Source organism: Pundamilia nyererei, unplaced genomic scaffold (assembly GCF_000239375.1).
Source record: "Pundamilia nyererei isolate P.nyererei 1_Seehausen unplaced genomic scaffold, PunNye1.0 scaffold00046, whole genome shotgun sequence".
NCBI classification, from domain to species: domain Eukaryota; kingdom Metazoa; phylum Chordata; class Actinopteri; order Cichliformes; family Cichlidae; genus Pundamilia; species Pundamilia nyererei.
Window position 1 is genome coordinate 2,064,637 of NW_005187447.1, and position 11,279 is coordinate 2,075,915.

The 11,279-nt window shown below is 42.4% G+C and overlaps 2 protein-coding genes across 2 annotated transcripts in view; one reads left to right on the forward strand and one right to left on the reverse strand.

The window, feature by feature from the left end:
* scfd2 (sec1 family domain containing 2) overlaps positions 1-4,639 on the forward strand; it is a 99,518-nt gene extending 94,879 nt beyond the window's left edge. Inside the window, exons 8-9 of the mRNA XM_005732302.1 lie at positions 487-606; positions 4,331-4,639. Of these exons, the coding sequence (XP_005732359.1) occupies positions 487-606; positions 4,331-4,423 (213 nt within the window). The 3' untranslated portion in view covers positions 4,424-4,639. The remainder of the gene's footprint in view (positions 1-486; positions 607-4,330) is intronic.
* Positions 4,640-5,643: 1,004 nt separating this feature from the next.
* rasl11b (RAS-like, family 11, member B) lies at positions 5,644-7,955 on the reverse strand. Its single transcript, XM_005732303.2, has 4 exons — positions 7,611-7,955; positions 7,462-7,518; positions 7,287-7,363; positions 5,644-6,827 (listed from the first exon to the last, which is right to left on the reverse strand). The coding sequence occupies exons 1-4, from the start codon at positions 7,723-7,725 to the stop codon at positions 6,330-6,332; spliced, it is 747 nt and encodes a 248-aa protein (XP_005732360.1). The 5' UTR covers positions 7,726-7,955; the 3' UTR covers positions 5,644-6,329.
* Positions 7,956-11,279: the final 3,324 nt, after the last annotated feature.

Genomic DNA, 11,279 nt, shown 5'->3' on the forward strand with positions numbered 1-11,279 from the left:
CTGCCCGCTGACCAATAGTACAAAGCCATTGCTCACCACCATAAGCACCAGACATTACCTGGTGTTAAAAGAGCATTTTAAATGACAGTTAATAATGTGCTAGCACAATTTTTTTTATATCAGTCTGTGAGATGCGCCCTGACACAGGTGATGTGGGATATTTAGGTGTCTGTGTGTTGTGTAAGTGTGTGTGTAGAGCTTACATGTCCACGTGTTAGCCATCATGACACCAGTGTGAGGAGACGTCTCACTCCGAGTGTTGTTAGCAGGTGCACTGTGATCAGTGGCACCACGATATCACAGGAATCCAGCTGAGAGGTGACTCAGCAATAATACATAAGAGATGGCAGAGGTGTTATATAGAAAAGAGATGATATAAAGTGTTCAGTGGACAAAAATATATGTTTATTAAAGGAAGGAAAGAAGCAGCATAAACAACTCCAGTGGCCTAAAAATACCTGTCAAAATGTCTCGTCTTAACTCCAGGTGAGCCGTCCACATCCTGGCGACAACCCTCTGCTCCTCCTCTTCATGGTTGGTGGAGTCACACCATCAGAACTTCGTCTCATCAAAGAGACTGTTGCCACACACAGACCGGGGACCCAGGTGAGTCTGTGGCCTGTCGCTGTCAGGTGACGTTGCTCTTTCCCAGTTCTGCTTCCAGTCCAGTTCAATAATTGGGGAAATGTTTTGTTCAAACTACAAATGGCTTCACTGGTAAAATTAAATGAAACACATCATGTTTTAAAGCAGAATTGAGATCCATGCTAGCAAGCTTTACCTGCATGCTTTAACCTCAAGAATGAGCACTGAAATAACTTTTACCGTCATATCACTTAAAGTGATGCCATACAAAGTGATTAAACTTACAACTAAAAATATAGTTTCATTTAATTCAGAAACCTAATGCCTGAGCTCCATATTTTGCTTTATGTTGAACTGTTTATAGTAATATACACTGAATGGACACTTTATTAGTGGACGGGTTTGAGATGTTTTAACTTGAAAAAGCTAACAAAATATATCAGAATATGGATACACTGTGGCTATAAAGGGATAGACATGGTCAGCAACAAGATAGTCTGCGGGATTTAAATAATTCTCAGTTGGCACTAAGGGGCACAGAGTATACCAAGAAAACATCCCCTACACCACTACACCATTGGATCCATGCTTTCATGCTGTTTATTCAAAATTCTGACTGTACAATCCTAGTTTCATGTTTTTAACTGACAGAAGTGCCACCCGGCGTGTTCTTCCGCTGCTGTGGCGTATCTGCTTCAGCATTCGACATGTCATACGTTTAGAGATCCTCTTCTGCACTCTGGCTATTTTCCTCTGACTTTAGGCATCAACCAGCCTTTTTTATGAAGAGAACTTTTGTTCACTGGATATTTTCTCCCTGCCAGATAATTCTCTGTAAACCCTAGAGATGGTTGTATGGGAAAATCGCAGCAGATAAGCAGTTTCTGAAATACTCAGGCCAGCCTGTCTGGCACCAGCAACCATATAATCACCTTTCTTCCCCATTGTGATGCTTAGTTTGAACTTCAGTAGGTTATCTTGGCCATCTCTATTTGCCTAAATGCTTTGAGTTGCTGCCATGCAATTGACTGTTTAGATATTTGTGTTAACATAGAGTTGAACAGGTGGGCCTGTTAAAGGAGCTAGTGAGTATATATTATATTATATTATATTATAGCTATCCAAGCTTTGTTGCCCTCTCCTGTGACAAAAGCCACTGGTGATATAAAAGATTATTAGAAATTTAACATTAACAGTATCAAGCAATCCTTAAGTTCCATACTCAGTAGTATCTGCTGAATTTCAAGCAAAGACTGACTGCATGAGCAAACCTAAGTACTGACCTACATAAACAGGTGGCTCTGATCAGGCATAAAGTTGAGCATGTCATCTGATCTTTACACCTTTTAATACACTAATTGCATACACAAGATGTTGAGTCTGTCTGCCTGTCTGTGTGTTTGGGTGGTTTGAGTGCTTATTGCATATGCAATCAACACTAACACACAAAACATGCAGATGATGCATTTCCTCTGGATGAGAGGAGTGCAAGAAATACGTGAGGGACATGAGGCTCGTCTTAATAAAAGGCTTCGAGAAAGAGGCCAGAGGCAATGAAAGGCTTGGCAAAGATCAAAGCCCCCCCATCTGTAATCAGAAGAACTGAATAAAGACCAGCTTATATAATAACCTGCAGGGCCACACGCACTCTAACCCTTACACAGAGATGTGCTCACACTTTATGTGATGTGTTTGGACCAGACATTCATGAGTATTTACACTGAAAACAAACAGCGACGTTTTGCTTTTGCACTTGGATGTAATTCTTCTGAAATACAGCCACTGCTGTTCTAGGCAGTTAAGGGCGCAGAGTTAAGTCAACACTGCTGCAAAGAAACAGGGCTTCTCTGTTATACAACATCAGAAGAGGTCTGCAGAACTGTAGGAGTGCATACTTCAGCTAAAGCCGTTCAGCTGTGTACTTCTGTCATTTTAAAGTTACGTTTTTGAAAGCTGCATCTGAATCCAGAGCTGCGTAAGAGAAAACAACCACTGATCCAACATCCATTACACTACCAAACAAGAATTTGGACAGGCGCAAGGTAAAAATGACCAAAAAGCAGATATGGGTTAATGCAGTAAGCAAAAAGACAGACCTTAAAATGCCTTATATTGCACACTACTGGCAATCGCTTCATGGGGTTGTCACCCGTAATGGATTTCATTTAACAATGAGCCTTATCAGAACTTAGGTCATACACAATAAGCTCTCCCAATTTGGCAATCTATGTAAGCTGCAAAATGTCCCACCTCTCCCTCTGACGGTTCAGTGCCCTACATCACTACCTCCTGTTTAAACCCGTCCAGCCAGAGCATTATCATTCCCAGTGCGTAACATATCAACGATTTGTCGTGCCCCTAGGCGTCTCATAGTAACGCTAAATGTACCCTTCTACGTCCTTATGAAACGCTTGCGGCTTTCTATTACAGCCCTGAACCTAACCTTAACACATTTATAGATTCATGCAAACCCGCTCTCATGCCCCTTAACGTGTTGGGATGAGAACCTGTTGCTCCACCATCCTAGCATCCACCTGTATCCTCCCAGATGGGGGTTGCTTCATCAATTCCTAACTTCTATGTGTGTCTGAGCATAGACGCCACACTCTAACTGTATTCAGCTGTTCTGCTGTCAGTCATAGAAAACTCCGTTAAAGCAGTTATCATGAGAAACGCCCAAGAAAAGAAGACCAGGAGGCCGAGTTTATTTCTTATCATCTTTAAAGATCGACAATGACACCCAAGATTACGTATCAATGATGCATCAATGTTTTCCAGCATGTGAGTGGTATTTGCACCTTATCAGCCTCTGGGAGGAGATTGTGTTTCATGGTCCAACTGCTGTAAAACAGCTTCTCCACAACAACAACAACAACAACAGTCATCTTAGTCATCGCACACACACCTCATATCAACTGCATTTTTAACAGATATGCTGCAAAGTATTAAAGATCACAAAACACACAGGCTCACAAAGCAGTGTGATACTGTGTTGATGTTGAATTTTACTGAGCATATTTTACAATCTTATTGAGCTTCTTATTAACTGAAAAATGTGACGGGCAGCCAAGCGGCCAGCCATCCAAATTCACCCAAAAGTAAAGCCTCACACGTGCTGCACAGCAACTGGATGCACTTGACATAATTCCTGCATTTTCTATTTCCATCTTTCGCATCCAAACCTGTGCCAAAGTTTACGTGCAAATAAATAAATAACGTTTCTGGATCGACGCTGTAACTCTATCCTGTGCTCATTCAGCTATTGCCTAACTTTCAGTGCTTCTATTCCTTACATACAAAAACCTGCAAAATGATTTTATAAAGCTTTTTGTCAGTAACGTACTTATAAAGTAAAAGTTATGGCAGGATTGTATTCGTTCCCTATGTCTGAATGAACTTACTGAATTATTCCAGTCATATTTATTCTCCAAACTAAATGTATGGATAACTGCTGTCTTTGATTTAACATCACCCTTACAAAGACTTTAAAATGAAAAGATCAACTTTGGTTTGCGAGTCACCAACCAAAACATCATTTGTTTGATACCTCAAAAAAAACCCAAAAGAAGCCAAAACCTTCTGAGTACTACTACTTAACAAAATAACCCACCTACAACAGAAACTGATTCACGCAGCTCTTGGATTTCCACCTTGCGAATTTCTCAACATGTGCTTCATTTATAAGTGTCGGCTTGCACATGTTGACATCCTTTGACTCTGACGAGTGTGTTGTTCCCCACTCCAGGTGCTCGTTCTCTCCACCAGGTTACTAAGACCGACAGACATCCCCGAGCTGCTCTTCGGCACCCAGAGACTGGTACCTGATATCGGTGTGTAAAAACGGAAACGCAGGTGTTAACACGCGGATGAACACATGCACCTCGAACATCTAAACACTGAGGTGTGAAGAGGGCATGAGAAATTAAAATGGCGTGTCAACAGACGACATGCAAATGAAGCAACATTCCTGTTCTGTAAAAAGCCACCCCTCTAAGCGTGAGGCGTAAAATTCCATCAAATGTTAATATAAAGCAATAAAGTCACTTTTCAGACACCCATGTGTGATGTCTTTTATTTGCATATATACACAGGACACAAGAGGTCAAGTTAGCTGTTTAAAGCAGGTCTCTGTGTGTGAACCCATTAGAAGTGTTAACAATGGACAGCATGCTGTTGTGGCCGGAAGAATACACACTCTCTGTTAACATCATCCCCTCGCAAACATCATATGGTGACAAATAAGACCAGGATAATTAACAAAGCCTTTCACACTGCCTGCCAAGGCCGATAAATTGCTCACACTTAGACCTCACCTCCACCTTCCATCCCTCCCACTCTCCCGTCTCTCTGTTCTCTCCAACATGAATCATCACAGCTAAAGCTCAGAAATTCACCCACAACTGGGGCCGTTCTCGAATCTCCCTCATTTTGTCAAACACAGGTGTAATTCAGCAAATCCTCGTCTGGCAGGCTTGAACAGAATTCCCTGATTAGGTTCTGAATTGCCAGTAAACTGATGCAATTGGATGTTTTAATGGCAAACTGTTTTAATATAATTTTCACCTCATCTTTGGGACCGGTGCAGTTGTTCGAGGTCTCTAATGAAAACAAGGTCAGCTCTGAAAGAGGGGGGAGAAAAAAAAAAAAGAAAAAAAAAACCCATAAGGATTTGGCTGCAGTCGCATCAGCAGCTTCATTCTTTAGTCAAAATACTTTTTGGGAGGTCAAAGACTGCACAGAGCTTTTAATTTTAAACAGCTCACAAGATCTGTGAAGTGGCTGTACAGTCATGCTTCCATTGTGTCCATGCTTTTCATCACTAGTCTGATATCTAAGCCTTTTTAAGAATTGCTGTATTCATGGGTCAGACTACCTTGTTCTGTGTGCGTCATCTGCTCCCAGTATGAATGCAGTTTATTAGTGTTACAGTCCCAAGGACATCAGTGACTCAGAAGTTCTATAATCTATTGTTTGTAAACTTTATTCCACACCCAGTGAAATGCACACATGCAAAATGAATAACGCTCCAGAGACATTTTATTGGAAGTTCTTAATATTTTTATTATGAAAAAGAACTTGTAACAAATAAATAACAATAGGCCCTTTGGACTCTTTTTAATAAAGTGCATCAGTGATAATCACCAACACATGCTACATAGTGGCTGCTACCCCACAAGGATACTTCAACCCCCACCCTTCCCTCACTCATCAATCATGCACAATGATGCTTTTGAAAGTTGCAAAAAATAAACTGCAGATATTCAAATATGAGAGAACACACCGAGAGCTGCACTGAGACCCAGCTTAAGTGGCTGGTATAATAATGCTGGCGTATAGCCTTGATGAAGTGGCAGTCTGAATAAAGAACAGCCACAACAGGCACAGTACAGCTAAAAATAAGCAGTCCTTCAGAGCTGTTGTTGCCAGGAGGGCTTTATGTACAATTTTTATATTCAGTTTTTTGTTCCCTCAGCTTCAATCGGCTGTTTCTGTCCTCAAAGGGAAATTTTCTCCCCCTGAACTGCTTCACCGCTGCTCTTTGCGTCATCTGACAGGACAGACTCCATCTCACCAAGACGCCATTTATCTCTGCAAAGATTCATCTGCCTCCTGCTATACTGTTCATATCACACCAGCTGAACTGGAGCAGGACTTCACTGGAGAAGCGTGAATCTTCCGTCCTCTTTTCCAACATTTAGTACTTTCTGTGGCCACTCTCAACCACTTTCAGCTTGTAGCGCTCCTCACACTGAGGTGACAGTCCGGACTTTGGCAGACAGCGCCTGCTTGAAGCGCCTCTTCAGATCCTGCATATTGGGAGACTTTGGTCTGGGGATGAGGAGAGAGCGCCTCTTCTCTGTGACAACACTAGCAGAGATGGGTGGGGAGCTAGAGGCAGGGGGTGGCTGCTTGGCTAGCTGGCAGCACAGCCTGTGGAAAGCTCCATGTACCTGGTTGTAATCCTCACTGGCAGATACTTCATAGAAGGAGCAGCCCAGGTTTCCAGCCAGAATGGGACCTTGCTGGGAGTCGACTCGCCTCAGGTGCAACAGGTCTGCCTTATTGGCCAGCAGGATTACTGGGGGCATACTGGCACCGCTGCTGCGAACAACCAGCTGGTGCAACTGATCGATCAAATCAAAGCTGCTGCGGTCAGTCACAGAGTACACCAGCACCACAGCATCCGCCCACTGAATGGAGCAGGTCACATGGTCAGGTAGACTGATGCCATTATCTGTCATCTGGGGGGGAAGAAAAAAAAAGAAAAAGACAAAGATTAAAACACAACTTCCTCTGAAAAACATTTCCAGCATTCTTGTTCTGATGCACAAAATCAATCAAATTTCAGGAAAGATTAAATGTTCCTCATGTTATGAAACTGAGCTTTTGTAATGTCTGGAATGCCAGCTGAGGCAGACAAAAGCTATAGGATTACTCCTCCAGAAGAGAGAGGTGTGGGTGATTGAGAAGTCTGGATGTGGATCAGGGTATCATTTACTCTGGCCCCAGACATCCATTAGCTTAAATGGAAGATTAGACAGGCAAAACAAAGGGCTCTACTTCAGGAGGAAAACAGACATGCTCGGTTTTGGAGCAGTGCCTGAAGACGCTTAGATATTTTTTAACCAGACGGTTATTTTGTCCACTCTGTTACCCTCCAGTCAGCCCAGACAGATCATAATATGTCCCTTTCTGCTCACCTCGGCACCAGGAGTGTCCTGTACTTGGATGGTCACTTGCTCTCCATCCACCTGGACTTCTCTGGAGTAGAGATTACCTGCACATAGGAGGAACAAAACCTTTAGTACCCCACAAAATAACAATTAGCTCAATTTTAGCGTTTTCCATTCATAAAAATACAGATATTCAACTTACCAGCATTTCTCTCGTAGTCTCCGATGAAGCGTTTTGTTAGGAATCTCACCACGAGTGCTGAGGAGAAGCGAGAAAACAACATTAAACATATACGCCAGGGTATACGTTACCTACAATGCTTGCGTATTTTTTTTCCAGTTTCCTCCTACCTGTCTTCCCCACACCGCTGCCTCCTATAACGGCTATCTTAATGGCCCGGTTGGGGGCCGAGTATTCAGAAGCTGGATACTCCGCTATGGTTGTCATGTTCTGGATGAGGCGCATTGTTTTTGCCCGTCAGCTCAGTCAAAAAGCGAAAAAACAATCCAAAGCAGAGACGAAACTATTTTCGAGTCCAAGTATAAAGCGAGCTTTTAAATAAAGTGAGTTTAGTAAATTCCGTTTTCCTCGCAAAGTGGTTCGGTGGTCAATTATTTTCTTCTTGTAAAAACCCGGAGGGAAAAAGTCAAAACAGTCTTTAGAAGGAGAAGCTGCGAGTAAATGCTGGCGCAGAGGAGACCACGGAGTTTTTATAGCGCTCCAGAAGCGGCCACATCTGATTGGGTGTCGGCGATCCCCCCTCCTCCTCTCCTCTCCTCGTGCGTCCCCGCCTACACGTGAATGTTCAAGCTATCCTCAAGCAGGAAAGCTTTTGCAACAGGTGAGACCTCTGTCTGGGTGTTCTGATAAAATACCCTTTGTTTTTGAACGGGGAAAGGTTGTCTGTCCTCTGCAGGTATGTCACTATGAATTACACAGATTTGGGAAAGAAAACGACATAAACAAAGCTTTAGCTGTGTGGTGAAATATCGTGACAGGTTTCCCCTAAATAAACAACAAATACCCCGCATGTATAAGAGCCATCGTTACCAGAAATCCTTGAAATTCAACCCACTACTTTTATTTATGTCTTAAATACGATTTTTATATCATATTTTATTTCCTATTCTGTTGAATGCACACGTTGCTGTTCAACCTCCCAGCCTGTGTTGTGTTGCGTTGCAGCTGGTGACCTGTTAAGACATGCCCCTAAACTTGTCCACACAGGGGGTTAATGGCTGTTGATGTTGCATCAATACACCCCCTCCCACACATCATACACATTCACGCATACCTTACAGAAACTCATGCAAGCGTATGCGCTTCATCTCAGTCATTTTAGTGCCAGCTGTGCCACTAAAGGTACACATTTGTGCACAAGTTACATGACAAGTTCAATTTGAAGCTGCTCTCCATTGTGATTTAATCCATTTTAGCTTTTTTTTTTTGTCCCATTTTTCTTTTGCCTCCTGTCATACACCCCTCCCTTCCTCCTTCTCCCATCTTTCATTTATGCTCATGTGCTCTGAGGTATTTTGGCATCCAGTTCTCCTGCGCCGTGATTACGGTCTGGTATGTATTTTTGATAAGAGTGCTGATGACAGGCAGCTGCACTGAAATATGAAATTAGTGCCCATGATTCACAAGCAGGCATCATTGCAAGGTGTACACACACACACAGCTGTTCATTTTAACCACATCACAGCCGATGTGGTGAACTCCACCCTGGCTGTGACGCTAGTGCCTGTTTTCTTGCTAATAGTGCATAAATACTGTATTTACATTTGATGGCATGTATGCAGGATTTTCTGGAGTTCACCCCCACGGTTCAGTGCAGGGCTTTAGTTAAACATAAAGCCCAAGGTTTGACCTTTTTAAGTGAATGTTTTGAGTGAGGTGCAATTTCATAATTTTAGCCCACACACCAGCACATTTGTAGCGCAGAACAATTAAAAGCATCACTGGTGCTCTCTCCTCGACATCAGGGGAGAAGGCTAATGATGACAGATAATAAAACGAGGATGCTTGTGGGGGTGTTTTTATTTGTTAGCCTAATGGATAGCCAGGGTTCACTCTTTTGACACAATCAAAAATGGTGAGTGACTCACATCGGTAGGCAAAGCAGGTTGTTAACACAACGACTTTAAACTGTTTTGTGAATGATACATTGCACCATAACTCAGTCTGTATGAAAAGCATTTATCCCGACACGAAAGCACAGTGACTGCAGTAAAGTGCACTCTCTGTGTTGTTGTTCCTTTCTGCTTCTTAGAGGCAAATTAATGCCTTTAAGTGAAAGATATTTATAACTACAGCAAAGCAGTGGAGGGCCTGTTATAGGGATCAGGGTGTCACTCACATAGAGGTGACAATAGATGGTTATAAAGGGTAGAATGGGGCTAATCCTTTAGTTGTGGTGTGGGCAATTGTCAGAGAGGATTTGGGGTATTTATTGCAAACGGAGGAATGTGGAGTTAATTGGGAGGGGAGGGCAGTCAAAATCTGGAGGGGAGGAGGGTGGTGTTCGCAGAAGGATGTCCTTGTTGACACAGAAGCGTGGACTGATTTCCCAAGGTGGCCTCGCCTTTTGCAGTAAAGCTGACAAGAGGCAGCCTTCACTTTGCCCGGGGCACGAGCCCACAAAAGAGGGTCATTTGGGATGTTAGAGAAGCACAGGCCAGGTTAAGAGGCTTTCCAGAGCCAAATCTTATAAGACAGTCATTTTGTAATGTCAGTGAATTGAAACACAGGGTTTAAAACTGGGATTCTTCAAATTTTATTAAATGAATGACAGTTTAGGGAGCCAGCTTATACCTGAAGGCTAGACAGGGGGGAAATGAATTTCGTAAAAACAATAATGAATGTCTGTTTAGAGGATGGTGGTTTATTCTGTCAGCTATCAATTGTGTGTCAAGTTATAGTCTTTGAAACAGTGAGGTTGATGGCACATTTCTTGACACTAGCTGTATCGATCTGTATCGATGAAGGTTTAGTCTTCTCTATGACGGTTAGAAGACTGTAAACTAAAGGGAAAAATTTCCTTTTAATCTTGTTCTCTGTTATGATGTCATGTCATAACCCGAACTGTGGATGTACAAAACATATAATTAGAACAAAGAGTCTTTTGCATGTTTAGGTGCCCCATAAAAATGGGTCAAAGTTGGGCTGTCTGCTATAACAGGCTATTCATTAATAACTAAAAACATAAGAAAATGCAGAAGGACAGTAACTCCAAGACTAGAAAAAGACAACCACCCAAAAAAACCACACTTTGCACGCTAAAAACCGTTAAAAACATCATCAAAACTGAGTGAACTCTGACCGTACCTTTAACTGAAGGCGCTGTTAGCTGCAGTGTACTAATGTGCAAAGCTTAAATTAATGCATCACATAGACAATCCTTCTGTTATTCATCTGTTAAAAATACCTCAAGATGCTTCTGCTAAGGCGGTTCTCAAACAACGAAAAGAATTGCGTTTGGGTTTGCAGCACCAAAAGTGTTGCAGAAATATTTGACTTTCATCACTCAAATCGTCCATTGGCCTACTGTTTGCTTGGTTAGTAATTATTAACTTTATTTAATTTAGTGCCACAAGTTTCAGAAATACGTTCAAAGCTGTGTAATACTCACTACTTCAAATTTAAACTCAGAAACAGAGTTATCTCTGAAAAGCACACATCTTTTCACTCTTCATTTTATCAGCAACACATTTACATTTCCACTGATGTATGGAAATTGAAATGGCCTGCCAGCACAAACAGCTCTGAGTTGCTCAGTGGCAAAAAGGTTGTTTTTCTCTCATTGAAATGTAAACCTTCCAACGTGTTTCAGCATTTGCATTCCTCTGAATGGTAGCAGTCGTAGGGCGACGGCAGCTGTGGTTTTTTGCAGTTGTGTTTGCAATGGCACTGGCTTTCAATGACAATAGCTCCCTAACAGCACCATCACTACCGCTGCACACGCACATGGCACCCCCTCCCACTCAGGGAACGACAGCGCTTAGCTGTGAAAAAGAAGT

Bases quoted from the DNA above. Each gene is read 5' to 3' on its own strand.
- rasl11b (XM_005732303.2), bottom strand. From the start codon at position 7,725: ATGCGCCTCATCCAGAACATGACAACCATAGCGGAGTATCCAGCTTCT. The intron at 7,519-7,610 runs GTAGGAGGAAAC...GCTTCTCCTCAG, and splicing joins CAGCGGTGTGGGGAAGACAG to CACTCGTGGTGAGATTCCTA. The intron at 7,364-7,461 runs GTAAGTTGAATA...TCCTATGTGCAG, and splicing joins AGACTACGAGAGAAATGCTG to GTAATCTCTACTCCAGAGAA.